Source organism: Antechinus flavipes, chromosome 5 (assembly GCF_016432865.1).
Source record: "Antechinus flavipes isolate AdamAnt ecotype Samford, QLD, Australia chromosome 5, AdamAnt_v2, whole genome shotgun sequence".
NCBI classification, from domain to species: Eukaryota; Metazoa; Chordata; class Mammalia; order Dasyuromorphia; family Dasyuridae; genus Antechinus; species Antechinus flavipes.
This window is the reverse complement of record NC_067402.1, coordinates 265,978,693-266,006,470: the sequence shown is the minus strand read 5'-3', so window position 1 is coordinate 266,006,470 and position 27,778 is coordinate 265,978,693. Positions and strand designations below refer to the sequence as shown.

At 36.8% G+C, this 27,778-nt stretch overlaps 1 protein-coding gene across 1 annotated transcript in view; it reads left to right on the top strand.

Annotated features, from left to right (window-relative positions):
* Positions 1 to 3,838: 3,838 nt before the first annotated feature.
* EEA1 (early endosome antigen 1) overlaps positions 3,839 to 27,778 on the top strand; it is a 120,187-nt gene continuing 96,247 nt past the window's right edge. The window contains exon 1 of the mRNA XM_051963619.1: positions 3,839 to 3,993. Coding sequence (XP_051819579.1) covers positions 3,970 to 3,993 — 24 coding nt within the window. The 5' untranslated portion in view covers positions 3,839 to 3,969. The remainder of the gene's footprint in view (positions 3,994 to 27,778) is intronic.

The window sequence follows — 27,778 nt, the reverse complement described above, 5'->3', positions numbered from 1 at the left end:
CCCATCATCCTATTTTTCCCAGGTTATGTTTTTCCTCTCTCCTTTCACCCTTTCTCTTCTTACCAGTGTTTTGCTTCTCATCACCACCTCCCTCAATCTGCCCTAACTTTTTTCAACCACCTTCTTTTCTTATCCCTTTCTTCTACTTCTACTCTCCCTTCTATTAGTCTCCCCTTTCCTTTCCCCTTTCCCCTCCCACTTCCCTAAAAGATGAGACAAATTTCTATGCCAAACTAAGATTGTATGACATTCCTTTTTTGGGCCAAATCTGATGATATTAAGATTCAACAGCACTTGTTCCCCTTTTTTCTTTCCCTTTACTGTAATAGGTCTTTTGTGTCTCTTCATGTGACATAATTTACTCCATTTTGTCTTTTCCTTCCTCTTCTCCCAGGATAATCCCTGTTCCACCCTTAATTTCTTTTTATATCATCACATTAAAATAAACTTATACCTTCACCCTCTAAGTATACCCCTTCTAAATGCCCTGACAAAGATACAGTTTCTCAAGAGTTACAAGTTCTCAAGATGTAACAAGAGTTACATCTTTCCATGTAGGAATGTAAACATTTTAATCTTTAAAAAGTATAGTCTTTTTTCCCCCCCTCTTTGCCTTTTTATGCTTCTCTGAGCCTTTCATTTGAAGATCAAAATTTCTGTTCAGTTCTGGTCTCAGGGTGGAAAGGGCTAAGCATGTAAAAAGCTCAACTCATTTTTTAATAGAATATCAATTTGAATTATTCATTTTAATTAGGTGCTAAGCTTAATAGTTTCTGCATTTCTAATGGGATGCAAATTCTGTCAAGTTCTATGAGGCAGCTAGGTGGCTTAGTGGATAAATGCTAGGTCTAGAGACAGGAAGACTTGAATTCAAATGCATCTCATACAGTGTGTGATTCTAGATAACTCAATTCTGTCTGCTTTCTCAATTTCTTCTATAATAAAAAGGAGGTTATACTAGCATCTGCCTTCCAGGGTTTTGTAAGGAACAAATGAGACAACATTTGTAAAATGATTAATACAGTGCCTGGCACATAATAGGTACTTAATATGTGTTTATTCCTTTCCCCTTCCCTGTTCCTGCTTCCTAAATAGAGTACCTTAGTTCAAAACATCACTTGCTCAACTTTAGTTGTCTCTATTGATACTAAAAATATTTTAGTTCAAGAAGTGTCTTAACGAAAATCTATTCCAGCGCTTTTATTTTACCCAGAAAAACTGGGGTCCAGAGAAGTTAAATGATTTACCTAGAGGCCATTCTAGTTAATGACAGAACTAGGACCTTCTGACTACTAGTTTAATGGTCTTGTGACCACATTTTTTCCCATTCATTTATAAGATAGGATAATGTTAACAACATCAAAGATTTACTATGAGATTGCTTAGTACATAGCATCCATTTAGACACCTAATGGATTCAGAGCATTATACAAGTTGCACAGGACTTGAGGGAGCTACAAAGACTGTAGACAAAGATTCCAGTTTTTATAGTCTAAAAGGGGCAATATGGCATAAATCAGTACTTAAAATGTTACATGATTAATTGTACTAAAGAAGCATAAAATGCCATGTGAGATCTGAGGGAGAAAGCATTACTAACGATGTGGGACTCAATGAAAGGTTCATGGAGGAGGTGTCATTTAAGAGCACTGAGGTTCACACAACTGGGAGGGATGGGGTGAAAAGCATTCAAAGCAACAACAACAACAAAAAAAAAATCCTAGCAAGCAATAATGAATAGAGTGTGGAATGAATATGGGGGATGGCAAGAGAATCAATTTGACCAAGGTACAAGATATGTTTCATAGAAGTGTAAAGATAAGGGTGGACCTATAGGGTGATGTTATAGGATTATTCTATGACTGGTTACTGATTTTGTACTCAAGCATTTATACTTAATTGGGAAGGTAGGTCATACAGTGGATAGAATGCCAGGCCTAGAAGCTGGAAAACTTGATATCAACTAGCTGTGTTACTCTGGGCAAATTACTTGATTCTTTTTGCCTCAGTTTCCTCATCTGTAAAATGAGTTGAAGAAGGAAATAGTAAACTATTCTATTATCTGTCAAGCAAACCCCTAATGGAGTCAGGAAATATTTAATCAATAAAACAATAGTGACCCACAGAAAATTTCTGAAGATTAGGAAAATATTTTTTTTCTGATTCCAGACTCGGCATTCTTTCTATTGTGCCACTTTATAGAACTTGGCAGAACTTCATTTAATTGACAACGGATAAAAGGCAGGGAGTGAAATGATTTGGAAGTGATGGTGGGTGGTGTTGGTGACACCAGAGCAGAAAGACCTATAGGATTGAGGAAGATATTGCAGTTCAGCTATGTAGTAAATGGAGGACCTGGGATTCAAGAAGTGAGAATGAGGAAAGGGTTTGGGGGGAATTAATATAAAAAATATTTTTTAAATAGGAGTTGGGAGAAATGAAGAAGCAACAGTTCAGGATTAGGAACATGGAAAACGAGGTGCCAAAGATAAGAATAATGATGTCAGAAGGAGAGGAAGGAGAAAATACAACGTTAGGAGGGAGTTGTAATACTCTCCAGATGGTGATGATCTTCATTCAGCATGGAAAACTGGGCAACTGTTTTTTGATTCTTTGCATTGCACTTAATAAATGCTGACAATTAAAAATGATTAACTGGTTTTGAGAATTAGAATCTTGATCTGGACTTTGGAATGTCTGATAATAATACATAGGAGAGGCTTATAGGTTCATATATTTAGAAATTCGAGTAGTCTAAGAGGCTATCTATATTTAGTTCAACTACTTAATTAAAAACAAAACAAAACCAAAAAACCTGAGACCCAGCTTGGCTTAATGATCTGCCTAAGATTACGGAGGTAAGGACAAAATTTTGGGCAATATCAGCATAATGGCTTCAAGAAGTAGAAGTATTTGAAGGAAAGCTGAAAATTTTAAAGAACACAAATTGGTTAAATTAGAGGCAGGCTGGCTTAGTGAATAAAAACCCTTGTCTTCTGGAATCAGTCCTGCTTGTGACACATTCTGGACACGTGACCCAAGACTAGTCATTTGATTTCTCAGTAAACTCTGAGACAGAACAACTTGGATGTGAGTGTGTGATTTGCCCAGTTGGACTATGTGTTATTATTGATTTATGGCAGTAAATTTACTGGCAGTAAATGGCAGTAAAATTACAGATTCTATCCATAAAAGAAAAAAAAATCCATTATGTTAAAAAAATAATATTCCAAACTCCTCTCCCTTAATGGAGTACCATGTTCTGTTCTGGGTAAGGCTGCGTGGGGACCTGCCAGCACCAGAGGCAGGAAAGTGGTGCGGAGGCAAAGCCAGGGTGGGAGAGGAATGGGGAGGAGGGACAATTTTAGGGTCCTCCATGGGGTGGGGGACTCTCCCGGGTGGGAATTGGGGGGGGGCTATGGATCTCCAGCGTCAGGGTTCCTGCAGACGCTGCCTTTGCCCACCCCAGGCTGCCTCGCTTAGCGTCCAGCTCTGGGAGCACGGGTCTGTAGGGGGGTAACCTGCAAGGGGCGAGCCCCTGGGGGATCTGTGGCCGGGTTCGCTCCTTTAGCGGTCTCGCGCCCCGCCCCCGGCTCGGGAGAGGCCGGGGAAGGGAGGGCAGCGCAAGTGCGCCCTGCCCCCTGCGTCCGGCCCGCCCGCCGGAAGGCTCCGTCCGCTTGCCAGTCCGTCAGCAGCCAGCCCACGCTCTAGGGAGGCGGGCGCATTCCCCTCCCTGCCGTTCAGGATTGGCCGCTGACGCCGGCTCCGCCCCTAAGGGAGGGCCTGGGCGGCCGCTCTCGGCTCCCTCTTCCCGGCCCGGGCCGGGAGGTGGCGCCCCCGCCCCCGCTGTCAGTGGCCGCGCGACTGCGCGCTCCCTCCTCGAAGGCCGGCGGAGTGAGGGGCTGTGGAGGCTGCCCGAGCGGCCGCCGCCCTCCTGCCCTGGCCCCGGCTCCGGCGTCGATCTCCACCATGCTCCGGCGGATCTTGCAGCGGGTAAGAACCGAGGGCTGTCGCCGCTGCGGGCTCCGTGGCCGGCCTGTCACTCTCCCCGATTAGGCCTCGGAGCGGGGGGCGGGGTGGGGTCGCGCGCCTTCTGAGGTGTGAGGGGGGTGGTGGAGCGAAGGCGCACGCGGCCTGGGAAAGGTTTGTGTGTGTTGGGGTTGCACTCTGAACCCCCTTCCGCTGGGCAGCCGTTACTGTTGCTGTATTTACTACGGTGTCATTGAGAACGTGGCGGCCGGAGCCAGGGTTGGAAGGGGGGGAAGAAAAAGGAGGGAGACGGAGGAGGGACTCTATGGGGGCGGGGCCTCACCTCGTCCCGCCTCCCACTGACCTTTGGGTCTGCGACCCAGCTGGAGACCCTCCTGGTTCCCCCTTCCGGCACCAGCCACCTAGTTCGGGACAGGACACGTGGGTGGGTGCCTGGACTGTGACCCCGGGGCGATGCCCGCGGGACCTCGGGGCGCCCTTCCCCGGGAGCCCACGTGCTTCTTCCTCCCTCCGCCCTTCCTCTCCGCCGCCCCGATGGCAGTCCTGTCACTGGCAGCTGAGCTCCTGCGGAGGCTAAGTCGGTTTCCCAGGAGTTGGTCCGAGGTTCTTTCCCTGCTTTCCCCCTAGATAATCCTGCCTTGCATACAGGAGACTCCTGTTAAATGTGTGTGATCTGGCCGTAGACTTAGGTTCATATCTCCCCCCCACCCTTCCCCGAACCCCACCTAGGCGATAGAAAAATAGGAGCCAGACACCTTGTTGGTCCATTCCGAGGACAAAAGAAGTAGAGGCTTGAAATAAATCCGGGATTGTGCAGCTAGGGTGGCTACCCGAGAGAGTTGAGTCATCCAGTCTATGGAAAAGGGAGTGTTCTAGTTTCTCTTCAGCTGGCTTGCCATGTCAGTGTCATGTAAAATTTAGTCATATAGCAAGGGGAAGTATAATAGCTAATACGTTCAAATTTAAGTTTCCCTTACTCTTGGGGAAAAAAAAAAGATTAGCTCAGATATTCTGGAGAGCTGTATACCCCTCCCCCTCTTTTAAAGAAAAGGTTCTAGTAATAACAAGAGCATATGCTATCTTCTATTCAACAGTAAAGACATTTGTACATAATTTATTTATAATATGTAACTAATTTCCAGATTTTTTTATTCTGTAGCTGAAAATTAGTTGATTTACAATCTGGGTAAATGTTTATGATGAAAAGTTGAGAGAACTGCCAGAAAATTCGGGATACTTTGAAATGGTTGGGGCTGGTTAATATTGTTAGGAATTAAGGTTAGATAAATATATTTGTTTTTCATTGTCGACAGGTAGAAATAAGTAGTTTTGAAAATTCCAAAGAAAAACAAGAAATTGGGATTAATTCATGTAAACAGATACCCGGTTTTGTGAAGCTATGAAAACAAGAGTAACAACTTGATGAAATCTTTTGATGTTAATTATAGGTATTTCCAACGTGAACTTACAGAGCTAGCCATTACACTTTGATTAAAGTGTTACCCTCATTGTAATTTATAAGTTAAGGACATTTTAAATCATCATAGAAACAATCATTTTTTAACTGCTTGAATTCTTTTGAATAAGAATACAATAATTATAATACAATTAGTGTTTACTTTTTTTAAGCTCTAGTATTTACTAACAGGTATAACTTGAATCTTCTGGTTGTATAAAATATCAACGTATTAATTTTGCCCCACCCTGACAACTTGTTATTTCTGATCAGTCAGTAGTTTAGACAATAGGTTGGAAATGATCATTTAGTATTGAGGTCTTTGACCTTTTCACTTCAACCACAATTATTATCTCCTCTGGAAAAATGCTCTTTAAGTAGCATTTTTAAAAGAAGGCAAGACATAACTTGTGCCTACTAATATTTGAACTTAACCCCAAAAAGTGCCAAAAGGGTACTGGATTTAGATCTGCAATGGACATTAGAAGGCAATTGGTGTATACCCTCATTTTTATTAATTGGGAAACAGGCTCAGAAAAGTTAAAATGATTTATCTTGAAATAGATCTAGAGCTGGAAAGGTCTTTAGAATTCTGGTCCAACTTCCTTACTTTATAAATGAGGTAATAAGTAGAAAGTGATCTAGTTGGGATTCCATTTCAAGTTATGTGGACTCCAGATTCAGCAGTCCTTTCTGTTACACTGTGCTCCTTCTCTAAACTATCTTCTTAAATTCATTATGATTTCTCCCTACTCCTGCAAACCTATCTTATTACCTATCCAAAGTCCTACTCTCTAAGTCAAAGTTGCATCCTATCCACTTACCCTGAATGATACCTATGAGGTCCAATTTGTCTGATCTTTATAGACAGAACTTTCTAGGTAGCTAGCTCCTCATTTTCCATCAATAGTGTCTGGTTTCTATTACATGATGCTCAGCATCAGTGGGGATGCTGAGATATAAATGCAAGTGTTGGCACTTTCTCCCTTAAAGAGCTCTTATTCTAAGAGTTACAAAACATGTTAGTTGATTAAATATAGGTTATCTTCAAAATATATACATTGTTGAAGGAGGATATTTTTATCCCCTTTGCTGATATTTTTTGGTTCATGTATAAATTGGATTTAAGTGAGGCAGAGTTGAGAGCAAAGTCTGCCTCGCTCTCCCTTCTAGTCATTACTGACCAGTGGCAGGACAGAATCAAGAAGATTAGTGATGACTATAGATGCAGACTATAGATGCAGTGGATGACCCTGGTATCTCTGATGTGTAACCAAGCTGTAAGTGCTCCACAGCATTTATTTCACCTGCCTTCCCGGCTATTGGAACAAATTATTCTCATCTGTCCACTTTAACAGGGGAAGTCTTCACATGCTTGGAACAGACACCTTTCATAAGGTTTAGGACCCCTTGGTTACCCTCAATATGCCCATCAACAGACTATTTATCAGGGTGTGGCCACTGTGCATGCTACAGCTTCTTCCAGAATTAGGTGGATCAAATGGACATCAAAGGTGGAAAGCAGCCCTGTAAAGGGCTGGACAGCCCTCACTTCAGAGATACTAGTTTTGGTAGTAGCACTTGGCAGAATCAAGAAAGTTCTTTTAGAGAAGGTAGTACTTAAAATGTGGCTTGAGGGGAGCTGGTAGTTTCAAGAAATGGAGATGAGGAAAGAAAACATTTCAGACATGAGAGATAGCTTATGCCATGGTTTGGTCTTGAGATACATTGTTATGTATGGACAATATCAGCCAGCTGGTTTAGATGGTAGAATGCATGAGGAGTGTAATATGTAATCAACTCTGAAAGATGTGGGAGCCAGATTGTCGAGAGTTCTAAATGCTAAATAGACTAATTTGTAATTATTTTATCCTAGAAATATTAGGAAATCACTGAAGCTTTTTTTTTTTACATAATAGCATTTTACTTTTTCCAATAACATATAAATATAGTTTTCAGTATTCATCTTTGTAAAAATTTGAGCTCCAAATTTTTCTTCTTTGCTTCTCCCACATATATATATATATGTATATATACATATACATATATATTTATATATGTTATATATATATACAATTATGTGAAACATTTTCACATTGTCATATTGTGGGGGGGAAAAAAGGGAAACTATGAGAAAGAAAAAAAAAAAACCAAAAATGCTTGCTTCGATCTGCATTTAGACTCCATACTTCTTTCTCTGGATGTGGTCAGCATTTTCCATCACAAGTCCTTTGTCTTGAATCATTGCATTGCTGAGAAGACCTAAGTCAATAGTGTTCAATAGTGTTCTTCTGGTTCTGCTCATTTCACTCAGCATCAGTTCATGTTAGTCTCCAGTTTTTTTTGAAATCCAAATGTTCATCAATTCTTATAGAACAATAGTGTTCCATAAAATTTAAATACCACAACTTGTTTAGCCATTCTCCATTTGATGAGTATCCTATCAATTTCTGATTCTTTGCCACCGCAGAAAAAAACATTGTAAATATTTTTGTACACATGGATCCCTTGTGGTCAGTGCAGGTCCTTTGTAAATGAATTTACAAAACTGAAAAGTTAGACTGGCAAAAAGGTCTAGCAGAGAAATCTTGTCAGAAAGGTAAAGAAGGGTGAGGTCCTGTTAGGCAGATAGGTGAGAGAGATAAAGATGAAGTTAACGCTGAAAAGAGAATGTCTTTTCAACAGGCAGAGAATCCCTCGCAGTCAGCTATACCAAGGGAGGTCCCTTGGCCTGGCATAATTCCTGCTTTTGTCCCTCTGCAAGCAATTGAGCTGAAGGAAGCTTCTTTTAAGGGTAGCTCTTGGTGGGGGCTGGAAACAGTTTGAGTTGCAATCAAAAGAGAATCTTCCAATTGAATGAATGTCACTGGACTAATCTCTAACTCAATAGAGGTCAATATCTAGATATCTTTAAGTTAAGTAGGAGTGGTCCTGGACTCAACTAGTCCCACCCTGATAACAAAATGAAACCACTTTATCTTGATTCCCTGGGGTGGGTCTCTCAGGGGAGAGCTTCTCTGAGGGAGTTTCTCTCTCTCTCTCTCTCTTTTTTTAAATAACTTTTTATTGACAGAACCCATGTCAGGGTAATTTTTTACAGCCTTATCCCTTGTACTCACTTCTGTTCCGATTTTTCCCTTCCCTCCCTTCACCCCCTCCTCCAGATGGCAAGCAGCATTTTACATGTTAAATAGGTTACAGTACATCCTAGATACAATATATGTGTGCAGAACTGAACAGTTCTCTTGTTGCACAGGGAGAATTGGATTCAGAAGGTACAAATAACCCGGGAAGAAAAACAAAAATGCAAGCAGTTTATATTCATTTCCCAGTGTTCTTTCTCTCATTATCGAAGAGATCCCCTTCCATCAGAATACATCCTCATACAGTATCGTTGTTGAGGTATATAATGATCTCCTGGTTCTGCTCATTTGACTTAGCATCAGTTCATGTAAGTCTCGTCCGTCCTCTCTGTATTCATCCTGCTGGTCATTCCTTACAGAACAATAATATTCCATAACGTTCATATACCACAATTTACTCAACCATTCTCCCAATTGATGGGCATCCATTCATTTTCCAGCTTCTAGCCACTACAAACAGGGCTGCCATCTGCGGGAGTTTCTCAAACATTCCTCCCAAAGTCAGAGAGAGAGAAAGAGAGAAAAAGAGTTTCGGAGCTCCCCTCATCAATTAATGTTCAGGATGGTGGGCCCAGTTGAAACTAGATAAGATAAAACCCATACTTATCTGATTTTTAGGTATTCAGTAAGGATAGAAACAGAAAGCTAATGGTGTTAGATTAAAAAAATAATACTTCACATTGTACGCACAAGCCTGCCAGAAACAATTTTCAATTAATTTATAATTATTCTAACCTAATCTTAACCCTTGTATTCTAGCTTCTGACCTTATCATTCCACAAAAACTACTCTCCGAAGTTACCGATTCAATGATCTTTTTTCTATTTTCATTTTCTTTTACCTTTCTGCAGTCTTTGACATTGTCGATCACTCTCTCCTGGTTCTCCTCTCTGACTACTCCTTTTTTGTCTCCTTTGCAGGATTCTCCTAAAGTGATTTTCCTAAGGTACAGGTCCATCCATATCACCTTTCTACTCAGTAAACTTCAGTGGCTTCCTAGTACTATCTCCAGGAGCAAATACAAAATGCTTAGTCCTTCCCAGTCTACCCTTCTACCTTTTTAAGGCTTCTTTCACTTTCCTTCCCCTCCTCTTTTCCCAAACCCCCAATTCTTGAAATGCTTTCCCCCTGCTTCCTTTTAGTCTCAACTAAAATCCCTTCTTTTGATGGAATCCTTCCCCTACTTCATTTAATTCTAGGACCTTTCTTCTGTTTATTACTTCCTATTTATCCTAATTTAAAGCTTGCTTTGTATCTATTTGTTTGCATATCTCCCTTATTGGATTTCTCCTTTGAGGGCAGGCACTGCCCTCTTTTCCTTTTTGTTTTCCTTGAGCACTTTGCTGAGCCTGTTCATTATAAATGTTTATTAATTCCTCTTTCTAAGATGGGACATTTTTTGGGTAAAAGTGAAGTCACTTAAAAAAATTTTTTTTGGTTTTCCCAAATACATGCAAAGATAGTTTTCAACATTCACCTTTGCAAAGCCTTGTGTTACAAATTTTTTTGCTCTCATCCCCTTACCCTTCTCCTAGAGAGCAAGCAACCCAATATGGCTTAAATGTGCAATCTGAAGTCACTTTTTATAGAATTTTTAAAATATAATTTCACACCTATGATAAAAAAAAGCCTAAATAATAGTTAATTTTGCTTCATAAAAAGAGGATAAAGGTCATTTAATCTTTCAGCACCCATGCAGAATGAAATCACTCAATCCCTCCTCTACCACTCCCTCTGTGATCTGTCTTTCTGGCTAGTCAGAGGTAGACTAAGACATTTTCAAGAATGGAAGTAATCTTAAGAGACTTCTTTCTGTTACATAAGATCTATTACAATTGAATGAGATGAGTTGAGATTTCTCAAGACAGTTGCAAAGAATTGAGTAAGGCTTCATCTACTTCAGAGTTTGAGTAGGCCTGAAGGTCTTTGAGCATTAACTCAAAGGCATACTTAAGTCCCCTTCCTGCTATACTCCCATGACATCATTTTTTCCCTATTTCAATCAAATATGGGCAACTATGTACTTATGATTAAATTCAATTTCTTGGATATAATGCTGGAGAAACTGAGCAAGATAAAGATCAGAGAGTATTTAATAATTTATTAAATGGAGAGATTTACTGGGACCAAATGGATACACGTTTGGTCCTAGGGCTGAATGAGACTATCGTCTCAAAGAATGCAGCTTGCACTGTGGGATACAAGATTCTTTTATAGGGTAACAAGAACAATGACATAATGGGGGAGGTACCTGGATGGGAATGACCTAATGGGGAGAGGCACCTAGGATGACATACTGGAGGGAGGTACTAGAGAGGCTCCTCATATGCTAATAATGTCTAAAATGGATATTTTATCCCATTAAACTTAAACGGGAATAAGTATAGCCTAAGGTCTAAAATATAAGACCTATATCCTATCAAACATTAAGAGGGAATGTTTATAACCTGAGACAGAATAACTAAATAGGACAATTAGGGAAACTGGGTCAGGACATTAAAAGAGAACTGTGTCACAACATGGGTAGTTCGTCCTGTATTTAGAATGTAAGACCCTCAGCCAATGAGTATGATGCCAGTGAAGTCAGTAGTGGAAGGGGTATTTGCCTTAGGGACTTTTTAAAGTGTCAAACCTGTCCTAAAAGGTGCCTCCTCTTTTCCATCGCTTGCTTGATGGGTGGGACGCCCGATTCCCACGAGAACGTACAATAAACTTTTGCTTTGCTCCTAGAGATCTCTCCAACTTTTTTATTAAATGGTGACCATCACCAATTTGAGCCATATACAATTAATTGAAAATTGTTTCTGGTAGGCTTATACCTACAATATGGAGTGCAGTGCTTGGGAGAAAACAAATGACCTTAATGAGAGATATCCCAATTTTTGTCAAATTACTACTATCTTAATCACTTTTCAGGAGCTTTACACTTTCATTCTTGACCTTTTATATGTTTTTAAAAGATAGAGGGTTAGGGGGAAAGGCAGTAATTCTCAATCATTTTGGGTCTCAGAATTCCTATAAAATTTTTGTTTATATGGGCTGTATGTATTAGTATTTACTGTATGGTACTATCATGAAAATAGCTTTGGCCTTGTAGACCCCCTAAAGTGTCTGGAAAGCACCTGTCTCCTGACCATACTTTGAGAACTGCTAATCTAGGGGGAAGGAGAATAGGATTTAGTGTAGATCTTTGTTTCTTGAGAAGCTTGATCTAGTAGTGATAAATTTGTGTTTTGTTTTGTTTTGTTTTCCCTGGTAGGTCTGGAAAGAATTACTGAAGAAATAATTATATTTTCTGTTGAAATAAAAAAAAAATAGGCTTTAATATTGCTTCCATAGTGGGAGTTATTTTGGTTAAGTTACATGCTGATGTAAGTCCTGGTGAAGCAGGGTGACAGGGAAGAAGGAATCCCAGCATGAGGTGAGGAGGGCTTGAACCAGCATGGTGACTTTATGTGTGGAGAGAAAGGGATGTATAAGAGAGATGATATGAACATAGAAGTAACAAGATTTGGAAAAAGATAGTACATGTGGACTGAATATAAGTGAGGGATTAAGGGTGATCCTGTATAGCTGGGATAGTGTTGGTACAGAAAATAGGGACTTAAGAAGAAAGTAGAACTGGAGGGAGAAGATGGCAGGAAGATAATGAGTTATGTTTTGGACATGAATTTGAGATACCTAAACAATATCCAATTTGAGATGTCAGAAGGCCATTGGTGTGGCTAGACAGACACTCAGGAGAGGGATTTTAGTCTGGTTTGGGAATCATCTGTGTAGAAATGACATTTCTACCAGTAGAAACTGATGACATCATCAAGTGAAATAGATAAAAAGAGAAGAGAAGAAGGTCCAGGTTGTGTGGTATGGGTGCAAGATGCCCTTTCCCATATTAATTAATCAGAGACATCTTCAGGTATAAAGAGAAAGCATTTATTTAATCCCTGCAGGGAGAGGCCCAAACACACCTGGGAGTTATCCCAACTCTGCCATGTGCTCCTGGAACCTGGCCAGCTTCCGGCTTGTCCAAGATTTAAAAAGCAAAAGACCTGAGCCTTCTCATTGGATAGACTAAAAGGATGTAACTCTCTTTGACCACTGGTCATCAGTGGTGTCTGCTTCCTGTGGGTCACATCACTTCCTGTAACTTCACTAACTTCCTGCATCCCAGGATTCAAGGCTGGGAATAAAGTATAGGGATCATATGACTTAGGCCCAGTCCCACAAACTGAGAAAACTTCGTCCAATCAGTCCCATTCAAGATCAACTCTGTAGAATTAGAATAGCAGAAATAACCACCCAGCTCTACCCTTTATAGGCCCACACATGAAGAATGATTAATAAACATGAACCCAAGCTTAATGAAATTGAAGTGGTTGAAGATTCTACAATGAAAAATGAAGATGAGAAATGATCAGAGAGAAAGGAGGAAAGCTAGGGAGGCAAGAGTATTCAGGTGATTGATACTGTCAAAGGCCACAAAGACATCAAGAAAAGTGAGAATTGAGAAAAGGCAATTATATTTTGTAATTTTAGATATCTCCTATTGTTGTTGTCCTATATTACCAAATAATGATAAAATGTCCATCAGAAAAATATACTATGTCTCAAATAACCTTTGAATTCCATTACAACTTATATTCTTGGACTAAAACAGCCTTTTGTCTCCAAAAAGCAAATAAAAGTCGATTTAAACAATAATTTTTTAAGGTTGGTATTATAACATTTATTAAAAGAATGCTACGGATTAATAGAAACATTAAAGAACCAAAGAATTAAGATGCAAGCTATGTAAAATTCCAACTAAAACCCAAATATGTCTACTGTGTACATTCAATAGCTAACTAAAAGCCCAAGAAAGACAATACTCTCAATGTAATAAAGTACTGCAAAACAGTTGGCAATTTTCAGTTATCAAAATTGTGGTAAACAATTTTTTGAAAAGATCCTTTTATCCCTTTCATTAAGTACCATTTCCTCTTGATTCTTCAGTTTTAGTATAAAATATTAGTTTTTCAATATGGAATGAATTTTCAGCTTGTAGACAATTGAAGTTAATCCACTTCAGCTTCAGAAATCCCTGTATGTGAGTTCCTTAAAATGGAAGGTGCATGATTGACTCTATACTTAGCCCTCCGTATAGTTGGCTTCAGATCCTCCCAGACTAATTATAATACTTTTTAATATTATCTAATCAATTAGCAGGATACCAAGGCCTGGGTAGCTTGGCCATCTTGCTGTTTTCCCTCTTGTTCCTCCCCCTTCCTTTTGGTGGCAGAAGAATAATAAGTTTATTACCATTGAGAAAGGGCAGCTACACTCACACTTCCTTTAACTAATGCTTGTTAATTGATTGATTAATGCTGTGGTTTAGGGATCTGCTACTAAATCATATTCCTTGTGCCATGGGCTCAAAAAACCTTAGGGATTTATTATATGTTTTGATGTCTTGTTTCATTCTTTGTATTGACTTCATCATAATATTTGGCTTAATTTTCTGGAAAATATCTTGCATCTGTTCTTTCCATTTTTATAACCCTTGCCTTAGCCGAATCTGTCACTTCTGGAGAGAATTATTGCAACAAGGCTTATATAGTTGGTCTTTCTACCTCTATTTAAAAAATGCTAACAGTTAAAAATAATATTATTAAAGCTTTCATCTTGTCATGTTATTCAACCTATTTTATTGCATCATTATTTGCTAAGGAGGCACTGTGGTGGAGTGGAAAAGGGAGCTGGCTTGGAAATTAGAGTCCTTAGTTGGGTCTTAGTAGATGGTTGCTGGAGAGACAAGCTGGTGTAGTGAGAATAAAAGAGAACATGAGGGAGAAGAGCCAGTTTCAGACACAGCAGATACACTGGTGTGGGACCAGTTACTTAACTTCTCTACTTTATAAAACTGTCCCACTTTTCAGGATTGAGAGGAATGCATAAACTGTAGTAAAATGGTATACTGGTATAGTTACTCTTATCAGATCTATACTACACAGACTAACAGTCATAATCTGTAGCAGTTATTTCCTTCTAATTTCTGTTCATGATGTATTCATTTGTTTTGCATTTCTTACAAATAATTTACAGATTTAATTATTCAACATATTCATAAGTTCCTTGTAGTTCTGGGCTCTGAAAGGGTTAAAATGACACAGGGTCTAGTCTCTGTCCTTGAGGAATAGATGATGTAATTGGGGAGATAATTGGCATGTGTACATACACATGCACACATATATGAAAAATTGCTGATAGTGTGAAGTAAATACATACATGAGTGATACAAGATAACTACCATCAGAATTCAAAACACTATTTCTTAGTGAAGTCTTACTGCAGTGAGAGGATAGGATTTTCTTTCTTTTTTTTTTTTTTAATTATAGCTTTTTATTGACAGAACATATGCATGGGTAATTTTTCAACATTGTTCCTTCAATCACTTCTGTTCCAATTTTTCCCTTCTTTCCCTTCACCCCTTCTCTAGATGGCAGGCAGTCTCATATACGTTACAGTATATCTTATATACAATATATGTGTACATATTTGTATAGTTCTCTTGTTGCACAAGCAAAATCGAATTCAGAAAGGTAAAAATAACCTGGGAAGAAAAACAAAAATGCAAGTAGTCCACATTCATTTCCCAGTGTTCTTTCTGTGGGTGTAGCCGGTTCTCCATTGATCATTGGATCTGAATTGGATCTTCTCATTGCCGAAGATAGCCAATTCCATCAGAATTTATCCTCATACAATCTTGTTGTTGAAGTGTATAATAATTGAGGATAGGATTTTCAATTAGGTCCTCAAGTAGGGGTAGGATTTAGGATTAAGATGGTAGCTAATGGGGACATCAAAAGCTAGTGCACCTTTTCTTTTCTTTTTCTTTTCTTTCTTTTTTTTTTTTTTAAAGATTGGGGAACTTGTTCTTTGTTCAAAGGGAGAAGGAAAAGAACCATTGGAGAGGGGAAAATGGAAGATGTTGGGAAAGTCATAATTGAATGAGCTAGATTCCAGAGAAGAATAAAATTTGGGGTACAAGAAGAAAGTTTAGTGCAGGAAATAAAGAAGCTTTAATTTGAGGGTAGATGGAAGAAAAGTGAGTGTAGAGAAAATGATATTTAAAGGAAAAAAAATTTTGTGATAAAAGTAGAAAATGAGATCATCTGAGTTGGGGATTGAGGAGAAACGAGAAGATTTGGCATGACAGTTATATGGAATGTGAGAATCCTTTTATTCATCTCCTTAGCAACCAACATCAAGGGACCAGAGTTAGTATGAATTTGTAGTATTCTAGGCCAGCATGTTTCACATTTTTCTCCATATTATTATGTCTAAATGTTTTTCTTTTCAATGTTGTTATTGTTTACCTATTTCAGACCCAGCTAAAAACATTCTTCTTTTTGACTGTTCTCTTATCTCCCTATTTTCTGACAGTCTTATTCCTCCTTAATTGTACTGTCATAATTATGACACTAGGGTTCAAAGACTCCTCCTTATTCTCCTTGTGCATATTAATTACTCTTGTTGTGGCTTTATGTAGGATTTATAGAGATTTCAGCTATCTTTGACTTCTACCCTTGAGTTCTAAGGTCTATAATAAGCAATCATTTTATGACTTCCTTATATCTAGCATCCTTGGGTGGCTTCCTCCAACCACCTTCTCTCCTTGTTACTGGGTTACTGGACACTATTAAGAGGAAATCATGAAGCTTTGCCGATATGATCCATTATAAATTCATGCTTTCAAACCTCTGTTTAACCCTCATTGCTGCAAGACCAACTTTTTTTTTTTTAAATCATTTCTTATCTGTTTCCTTTTTCATCCTTTATGGAAGCTGTTCTTTTTTTTTTTTTTTTTTTTTTTTAATAATTTTTTATTGATAGAACGCATGCCAGGGTAATTTTTTACAGCATTATCCCTTGCATTCATTTCTGTTCCGATTTTTCCCCTCCCTCCCTCCACCCCTTCCCCCAGATGGCAAGAGTCCTTTACATGTTGAATGGGTTGCAGTATATCCTAGATACAATATATGTGTGCAGAACCAAACAGTTTTCTTGTTGCACAGGGAAAATTGAATTCAGAAGGTATAAATAACCCGGGAGGAAAAACATAAATGCAAGCAGTTTATATTCATTTCCAGTGTTCTTTCTCTGGGTGTAGCTGCTTCTACCCATCTTTGATCAATTAAGGCTCTCTTTATCAAAGAGGTCCACTTCCATCAGAATACATCCTCAAACAGTATCATTGTTGAGGTATATAATGATCTCCTGGTTCTGCTCATTTCACTCAGCATCAGTTCATGTAAGTCTCGCCAGTCCTCTCTGTATTCATCCTGCTGGTCGTTCCTTACAGAACAATAATATTCCATAACGTTCATATACCACAATTTACTCAACCATTCTCCAATTGATGGACATCCTTTCATTTTCCAGCTTCTAGCCACTACAAACAGGGCTGCCACAAACATTTTGGCACATATAGGTCCCTTTCCTTTCTTTAGTATCTCTTTGGGGTATAAGCCCAGTAGAAACACTGCTGGATCAAAGGGTATGCACAGCTTGATAACTTTTTGAGCATAGTTCCAAATTGCTCTCCAGAATGGCTGGATGTGTTCACAATTCCACCAACAATGTATCAGTGTCCCTGTTTTCCCACATCCCCTCCAACATTCCCCATTATCTTTCCCTGTCATTCTAGCCAATCTGACAGGTGTGTAGTGGTATCTCAGAGTTGTCTTAATTTTCATTTCTCTGATTAATAATGATTTGGAGCATATTTTCATATGTCTATAAATAGTTTCAATTTCTTCGTCTGAGAATTGTCTGTTCATATCCTTTGACCATTTATCAATTGGAGAATGGTTTGATTTCTTATAGATTAGGGTCAGTTCTTTATATATTTTGGAAATGAGGCCTTTATCAGAACCTTTGATTGTAAAAATGTTTTCCCAGTTTATTGTTTCCCTTCTAATCTTGTTTGCATTTGTTTTGTTTGTACAAAAACTTTTCAGTTTGATATAATCAAAATTTTCTATGTTGTGGTCAATAGTGATCTCTAGTTCTTCTTTGGTCATAAATTCCTCCCTCTTCCACAGGTCTGACAGGTAAAACTATCCTATGCTCTTCCAATTTATTTATCATCTCATTCTTTATGCCTAGATCATGAACCCATTTTGACCTTATCTTGGTGTACGGTGTTAAGTGTGGGTCAATGCCTAGTTTCTGCCATACTGATTTCCAATTTTCCCAGCAATTTTTGTCAAATAATGCATTCTTATCCCAGAAACTGGTGTCTTTGGGTTTGTCAAACACTATATTATTAAAGTTATTGGCTGTTTTGTCCTTTGAACCTAACTTATTCCATTGATCAACTAGTCTATTTCTTAGTCAATACCAGATGGTTTTAGTAACTGCTGCTTTATAATATAATTTTAGATCTGGTACAGCTAGGCCACTTTCATTTGATTTTTTTTTCATTAATTCCCTTGAAATTCTTGACCTTTTGTTTTTCCATATGAATTTTGTTGTTATTTTTTCTAATTCATTAAAGTAGTTTTTTGGGAGTCTGATTGGTATAGCGCTAAATAAGTAGATTAATTTAGGTAGTATTGTCATCTTTATTATATTTGCTCGCCCAATCCAAGAGCATTTAATATTTTTCCAGTTGGTTAGATCAGACTTAATTTGTGTGGAAAGTGTTTTGTAGTTTTGCTCATAAAGTTTCTGTATGGAAGCTGTTCTAAATTGACTATACTATCTATTTTCAAGTCTCCAACTCTATTCCTCTCCCCACCTCCCCCTGCTCTTGAAGATGCAGGTCACAGAATCTTATATTCTATTGTTAAGTCTCTATGTAGGTTGTATGTCTTTTATTTGTATTTACTGGAGTGAACTTTTTTATTTATTGTGGTCTATAAAGTATGTGTTTACCATTTTTGTCTTTTTTTGTAGATTGTTGCAATGCATATGCTATATGTATAACTTTTTTATAAAATTCTTTGTAGTGCAGCAAAATACATTTATTCTTTAGCAGTCCCATTTAGATGAAATATATTTTTTAGTTTTAGTTTCTTTTTATTTAGTTCTCCACTTTTCCTTTGTTTATCTTTCTATGAGGCTTATCCTAACCTAAGAGATATTGAAATCGTCTGCCAGTTTGTACTTTTTTTTTTCATTTAATGTTTCAATTGGTTACTCTTCCAGTGGTCATTTTCCCTTCCATTTGCCTTGAAATCTAAGGATCAGTGTCTTACCAAATCTTTTATGTGTCAGTTGCCCTAAAAGAGTTTTGATTCCCTTTCTTTCCAGGCAGGATGAATGGTCTAAATATCACATAAGTGCTGATTATATTTATTGTTAAGTCCCATTTCCCTTTTTCTATAAATGAATGGGAGCATTCATTCATCAGTGGGACCCACTCACCACTGAAGCAAGAATTTTTCCCTTTTATCTTTTTCTTCTTCATTTCCTCTCTCTTTTCTTTCTTGCTCATTTTTCTGTAGGTGGTCTCTTTCCCTCTTCCCCTCCATTCTCCCCCCCCCCCCCCGCAAAAGGTGGTTCTCTTTTGCCTTTCTGTCTACTCAGAGATTTTGCTTTATTATCTTCCTAATCTTGAATCTTTGCTCCAAGACTTCCTTCCCCAGCCTTATTTTCAGAACTTTTTCCTTCTGTCTTAAATTTTGACTCTGACCCTGCTACTCACTTAGGTGATTCTTCTGTTCATTTGGTCTCCAGATTTTTCAAAATATATTTCTTTTCTCAGCCTCTTCAAGTCACACTTATTCCTCAGTAGTTTACCTCTGGATTTCTTTTTTTTTTTTTTCCTTGAAACTTTCTAGTCGTGTCTTACCATTTTGTCTTAAGGCCAATCTCTCATTGCCATTGATCTTTAAGACCTTCAGTTTTATCTCTGCCAAGATGTAGTAGAATACCTTTGCTGTGTTACAGCTCTGTTTTAGGCCTTAATGGTCTTCTGTCTCCCTGTCATATTTTAAATCATTTCATTAATTTGTGCGTGTCTATCTTTGTCTATACATACCAGATTGTATCACACACACACACACAGACACACACACACACACACACACACAGTTGCCATTAATGTGTTCCAGATAATTGAGTTTACTAGATTTTCAAATAAACAATATATCGTTATTCTGAGTAATAACTTCCTAAATTATAACTTTCCTTAATTATGTCTCTTCCCTACTAAAAAAAAAAAAAAAACTTTTAGGGGCAGCTGGGTGGTACAATAGATTGAGCACCAGCCCTGAAGTCCCGAGTACCTGAGTTCAATCTGGTCTCAGACACTTGACATTTCCTAGCAGTGTGATCCTGGGCAAGTCACTTACCTTCAATTGCTTCAGCAAAAAAACAAAACCAAATCAAAAAAACCAAAACAAACTTTTAGTAACTGACTCCCCATCACATATTCAATAAATCCTTATTTCTTTACCTGGCTTCTTAAGATTTTTAATTTTTCTCACATTAGTCCCCTTTTCTACTTTATTTTTCTGCACTTTGTGCTTTTTTCCATCTTTGAATATATTTGATGCTTTGGTAGAATGTAAACTCAGGTCTTTCTGATTTGAAAATAATAATTATGTTTATATGGAAGCTATTTATTTAGTAAACTCAGTTTTCTGGAACACACTGAAGTCTTGAGAAAAACAAGACTACTCAGTGGGCTACTCAGTGACCAAAATACATAGCATTGTACTGTACTCCTTAATGATCTTGTTAGGCTCACATTTAAAGAACATTTACTCTTATTTTAGACACAATTCTGATAAATTTGATTAGCTGGGTTCCCATTTGTCAGCAGATTAGAAGCTTTCTCATACATTTATTCATTTGATGAATTTTTAGTGCTAAGAGGTAGGTTTAGCATTTGAAAAAGTGATGTTAAAGGCTGGAGAAGTATAGCTAACAACTTTACATTAAGGGAACTGATAGAATACAAATAATCAGAACTCACTTTTACCTGTCTGTAACCTTTTACTACTGGGACAAATAATATTATATGCTCAGTGATTTCTGTAGGTTTCTTACACTGCCACCAGTAATGTTTTAATTATGACTTTGAGTCATTTTTTTGATTTTTTTTCATTATTTTTAAGAAAGCAAGGAAATATGTAACAGATTTTAGAAAGATTTCTATCCCAAGTTTTTTTTTTTTAATTTTGTTTAAATTTAACTTTTCCAAAAAAAAGTTAAAAAAAAAAAAAGAGCACCTTTTCCAATGATCCCAGATAAGGTGAGTGGTGTATTTAAAAAGTTTCACAGTCTGTATTCACAAAAGATGTCAGAAATTAGATTAGGGGATCAATTTGATTAGGATCAGTTTTAATGAACTTTAACCATTGACTTTGTTTATAATTTTTATTTGTGTTATTTATCAAGAGAAGACTTATTAAATGTTCTTTACAGTTTTTAGCTTTTATCTTTCATAATAATTTTTCCTCAAAGAGATAGAAATAATTGAAATGACAGATTAGTGGTTCAAATTCATAAACTTATAAAGTTGCATAAAACATTAAGTACTTGTACCATAATCCCATATACTTGGTAACAATAAGATTCCCTTAGTGTTAAAGCAGGTACTATAGTTAACATTTTCTTTTTTTTTTAAAATCCATGAATACAGATATTTATTGATATATGAATAACACACAATTTAGCATAGTATAAATGGTTACATGGTAAGCTAATATAGTTTCACAATTAAAGAATTTTTCTTAATCATAGAATTTCAAATCATGTATTCTGGCTCTTCATATAGTTTGTGACTTGCCCCAACTCAAAGTTATATCATTAAGAGTAGAAATGCATTGAAAAGGCTCAGTGAATGGATGGATCAAATAATATAGACCAGGAGTCAGCAAAACTTGAGTTCTCAGGCCCTTAGTCTCAGACAATAAGAAGGCACTTCCTCAGTTTCCTGTTTTTAAAAAGTGAGGATAATAATATCTCCCAAGGATTGTCATGAAGATAAAATGAGATAATTGTGAAGCACTTTGCAAATTTTAAAATGCTGTGTTGTTATATTGAATGTCCTTATTATTAGGATAGATGGTTTCCAGTTCTAGAAATATAGAAAAAAAATTTTTTTTGGCTGAGGCAATTGGGTTAAGTGACTTGCTCAGAGTCACACAGCTAGGAAGTGTTAAGTGTCTGAGGCCACATTTGAACTTAATTCCTCCTGATTTCAGGGTTGGTGTTCTATCCACAATGTCACCTAGCTGTCCCCAATATAGAAAAACTGAAAAATGAATTTATTAAAGTGAGAAAATTAGGATAAAGAATGGAAGGGCAAGGTAGAAGAAAATACTAGGAGTATGAGGTGACCAGAAAAAGGAAACAGGAAATTGAAACTTTAGGCCAGAGGTTCTTAAATTGTCAATTGTGATCTCCTATGGTGTCTGGTAATGTGCAAGTCACAAATTTATGATTTATTATCCATAAAATATTTAATTTATATAACTTTTATGTATCTATATACCTGGAATTATGTAAAAATTTCTCAGGCAAAAAGGGCTTGTAAGTAGAAAAAGTTTAAAAAGTCCTGTTTTAGGCATTTAGTCTTTTGGGTTGTTGATTGTTTCATGTTTAGCAACCCAGTAAGACAAAGTTCTTGAAGGCTGGATTGTATTTGTCTTAGATTATTTCTGTATTCTGTACAGTGCTGAGTACGGTGCCAGATACATTATAGGTCCTCTAAAAATACTAGTTGGATTGAAATCAAAGGAAAAAAATTCTGTTTTTACCAATAGGTCTTCAAGAAATGCTACACACACAAACACACATACATACATACATAAACACATACCTTTCAGTTTGATTTGTTAGTTTTCAGAAATTGATTTAATTTGATATTTTGGTTCTTTAGCGATGTAAATATGACTGGCATTTAAAATTCCATGCCCAATATTTGTTTTTAAAAAGCAATTTAGAATTATTTCCTTTTCAGTGGACAAAGCTACTATTTTCTTATAGTGCTAGTATGAGTTGCTTTGCTTTTATAAAACATAAACTTCAGATTTTCCACATCTGTTTCAGTAATCATTGGTTTTAGAAATCTAATATATTTGCAAGTTCATAGTAATACAAAATATTCCATTGAATCTGGCTCATTCTGTTTTATCTTGTCATTTATACAAGCATTAGGTGGTGTTGTTTTCATGTCTTAAATGTATTAAAAGCTATTTGGTTCTGATTTTTATATGAAACAATTTTACATTGTTTACCTGTATTTTCCTATAATTGGTGTTTTTGTTACCCATATTTCATTGTTTTATTGATACATTGTTCTTGCTAACTAGAGACAGATTACTTTATTCTTCTAAGTTTCTTTATATGTAAAATGGTGGTAACAAGTACCTCAGAAAAATACAGAATAAAGAAATAGTAGTTGATATTGAGATAATATGTCTGGAAAACCAAATAATACACTTCCATAAAGTTACAACAATAGGAACTTGTTAAATATCTTTTAAATGAATTTATTAAATAATCGTTTAATTGGAAGTGATGCTTTGGATTCATTTTATTGCTTTCATTAATGTGTTTTTAGATAAAGTAGTGAAGTTAGGGATTGGAGGTAGTATGTGGGACGACTACTAGATCCCTTCCTCAAATTAATTAATTAGAGACATCTTCAGGTACAAAGAGAAAGCATTTAGGCCCTGCAGGGAGAGGCCCAAGCAAACAAGCTCAGCTCCCAGCATTTACCTGACCTGACAACAAGAAGCAGTAAAGCTGGTTAAATAGCAAAAGACCCATGCCTTTTCATTGGATAGACTAAAAAAAAGTAACCACCATTGACCAATGGTCACTAATGTCATTTGCTTCCTGTGGCTCGGATCACTCTCTGTCACTGACCTAGGATCTTGGCTTTTGGAGACCTTTAGGCCTTGAGAACATGTGACTTCCTGCAACCTAGGCCCAATACCTGATCTTTAGGCTCTGGAAATAGGCATCATGTGACTTAGGCCTAGTTTTATAGACTTTTTGAGAAAGCTTCACCTGCCTATCTCACTCAATAGGAAGAGTATTGCTCTTTAAAACTCCAAGGATTGGAAAATTGGTTGGATTTTATTGGCCTTTGAAATATTGAGTTATAGTATATATTGAAACTATATAAATAGTATATATTGAAACTATTTTTTTCCTCATTCTTAAAGTATTATCTTTTTAGAAGTGCATAAGATTTAAAAAAATTCCAGGCTCAAAAGTATGATATTAAGGGGCAACCAGGTGGTACAGTTATAAAAGCACCAGTCCTGAATTAGGAGGACCTGAGTTCAAATTTAGTCTCAGATATTTAACACTTCCTACCTGTGTGACCCTGGGCAAATCACTTAACTCCAGTTGCCTCAGCAAGAAAACAATAACAACAACAAAAAACTATGACATTATCTTTGATTTCCTCCTTATCTTTGTATTTTTCCTTAAATCCTGTCCTTTTTTCCATTCAAATTTTTTTTAGCTTTTTCCATATGTATTATCATTACCTCTTTACCTCTTGGAAGTTTCTCATTCCTCCTAGGTTGATCTTAATTAAAGATTCTCAATTAGAAGAGTTTTAGAAGGCTATTTAATACAACTCATGTCCAAACAAGAATTCTTTTAGAGTACACCCAAAAAAGGTATTCAGTTTTTGTTTTCTAGACTTCCTTTTGAGCATTCCTTAAATTTCTCATTCTTCTCAAAGGGGGTCTCTATGATTCACCCACAATATTATTTTTATATGTTTCTCCCACTGTTAAATTTCACTCTGATATATTCTATCATTTTCCCCACTCGTGGAATTGCAAGAACCAGAGAATATAGCTTTTTAATTTATAGTTCTATTCATTCCCCCTTTTTCTAGTTAGTGGTTGAAATGGGGTGAACTTTGAATAAAGATTTATCCTTTTAAAACCATATTACAGCCATGAGTTCCATCCCATTAATTTCTAGTGATATCTGTGTGCCTTTGTTAATTTTGTTTTTCTCCTACTTTTGAAATCTCTTTCTTTCTTTCAGTTATTTAAATTCATTTTATCTTACAATGTTCTGCTCAAGTCCCATCTCATGTATAAAGCCTTTTTCATTAATCCAAGCTCATCTGTTTCTTTTTATCTGTAGTAAATATCACATGGTCTCATATTTATTTGGTCCCTCTCATTGTTCATGTATACTAGTTTTTCTGGTCTCTAGTTAGATTGTAAATTTATTAAGGATTGGATCCTTTCCCTCCTCCTCAAAAAGCTGTTCATCAACTTCTTTTGTTTTTATGTTGCTGTCATTTTCACATAAAGTTGCCTCTGCCTTCATACCTTCCAAACAATTCCCTTTAACAAAAATGAAAAAAAAAAGGGGGGAAAAGCAGCTTCTCCAAATAAATCTGCATTTCACCTGTGCCTGACAGTCGTCCATGCCTGTTCCACACTTGTCCCCACTTTCACAAAGAAGGATGGGAGGTATATTATCTTTTGGGGGGCTAAACTCAGTTATTACAACTACATAGTGACTGGGATATGAAACTGTGTTCCTTTTAATCTGTAAAATTATCACTTTGAAATTGTGTCTCCTTTTGATCTATAAAAGAAGAGAAATCAGGGTCTCCCAGGCTCCAAAGAGTCTAGAAAGAAGGCACATACTGCCAGAATGAGATAAGCAGTATCATTCAAGGGCACATCAACTCCCATTGATCTTTTGGGGAGTCCATCCTCATTCAGGAAACTATTTTCATTCATTTGGGATATCCTGGTCTGACAATCAGTTCAAATTGCCCCCAGATCTACTCATAAAATAGGTTTCTCTTCACTCGTTCTTTGCAGAATGTCCAAAGTAATATGCTTTTCCTCTTTGGCATAGCTACTAGTACTCCTGCCCGCTGTGAAAACTTTCTCTTTTCAGTGCCAGCCTTCATTTCCTTAATAGGACTTTGCCATTCAAAAGTCGGTCTTCTTAGCAAAGTTGACTTCTCATCCAACAATAAACTTCCCTTTTTGCCACTTAAACTTTTCATATTCGTGAATTCTTTCACAAATGGCCTGTATTAACCATAAGGGGATTACCACACCTCAACTCTGCACTGCACTAACCTCATCACATAATATTTTCATTTTTTCTCTTGTTTTGTCCTTTCCCATTGTAATCATTGATCTGTGTTTCCAACTGCTTACTTCACTTGTCATTATTTCATGTCTTCTCATGTTTCTCTGAATTCTTTTCATCATTTCTTAGAGCAAAATCATTCTTTTGCTTCTTTGCAATATATGCCTAGATGTGGGATGATAAAGTCAAAGGAAATAGACATTTTTATCATTTTTGAAGTATTATTTTCCAAATTGCTTTCTAGAATGTTTGGAACTATTCACAACTCCACCAGCAAGTAGTGTATGCCTTAATGTCTGACTTTTGTTAGCCCCTTTTACTTATATTATTGCTTATCTTTTATCAATTCTCCAATTTGAGGTGAAACTTTAGAGTTGTCTTGGTTCACATTTCTGTTATTAATGATTGGGAGCAATCTTTCATGTGTTAGTGAGAACTATCTGTTCTCTCCTTTGATCACTTATCCTTTAAAGCAGTACTTCTTACCCAGGATCCATGGATTGTGAAGGGTCTGTTGATAAAATTTTGAAGTGTCTATCTAACTTGAATGAGAAAAAAATTGCATCTTTATTTTCGTTAACTTCTTTGCTTAGGTTTTGATGATTAATTTTCTCCTCCCACATGTGTCCCTTCTCTCCATTAGGGGTGCTGTATTCTTACTTATGGGTGCTCTGTCCCCAGGAATATAATTTTTATTTGCTTTTATTTTGTGAGACATTTTGAGGCTTGGAGGTAGATTCTGAAAAAAAAAGTGTTTCCCCCCCCCCAAAAGCTAAGACAGTTTACTTTTTCTTAGGTACAGTTTTAATTTACAGTTTTTTGAAATGTAGCTCTGGAGAACCCACTCTATTTTCATTTATTTATTTATTTATTTATTATTGTTATAGCTTTTTATTGATAGAACATGCATGGATAATTTTTCAACATTGTCCCTTGCAATCATTTCTGTTCCAACTTTTCCCTTCCTTCCCTCCACCCCTTCCCCTAGATGGCAGGCAGTCTCATACATGTTAAACATGTTAAAATATATCTTAAATACAATATAAGAAAAATCAGATTCAGAAAGGTAAAAGTAACCTGAGAAGAAAAACAAAAATGCAAGTAGTCCACATTCATTTCCCAGTGTTCTTTCTCTGGGTGTAGCTGGTTCTGTTCATCATCGATCAATTGGAATTGTATTGGATGTTCTCATTGCCAAAGATATCCACTTCTATCAGAATATATCCTCGTGTAGTGTTGTTGTTGAAGTGTATAATGATCTGGTTCTGCTCATTTCACTCTGCATCAGTTCATGTAAGTCTCTCCAAGCTTCTCTGTATTCATCTTGCTGGTCATTTCTAACAGAACAGTAATATTCGATAACATTTATATACCACAATTTATCTAGCCATTCTCCAATTGATGGGCATCCATTCAATTTCCAGTTTCTAGCCACTACAAAAAGTGCTGCCACAAACATTTTTGCACATACAGGTCCCTTTCCTTTCTTTAATAAATTTTTGGGATTTTTTTGCATTTCTTTGATCGATAATGATTTGGAACACCCTTTCATATGAGTAGAAATAGTTTCAATTTCATCACCTGAAAATAATTTGTTCATATTCTTTGACCATTTAAAAATTGGAGAATGGCTTGATTTCTTATAAATTAGATTCAGTTCTTGGTGTATTTTGGAAATGAGGCCTTTATCAGCACCTTTAACTGTAAAAATGTTTTCCCAGTTTATTGCTTCCTTTCTAATCTTGTTTGCATTAGTTTTGTTTGTACAAAAGCTTTTTAACTTGATATAATAAAATTTTTTTTAATTTTGTGATCAATAATGATCTCTAGTTCTTCTTTGTACACAAATTCCTTCCTCCTCCACAAATCTGAGAGGTTAACTATCCTATGTTCTTCTAATTTATTTATAATCTCATTTTTTTTTTTTGGGGGGGGGGAACCAAAAATGCTTTATTTATTCTCTTGTATTTAGCAGTTCCATTGGTCCCAAGACTCATTAACAGGGTTTCCCAAGGAGAGAAATGCTTTTTAAGCTCTTTTTTTTTAAATAACTTTTTATTGATAGAACGCATGCCAGGGTAATTTTTTACAGCATTAT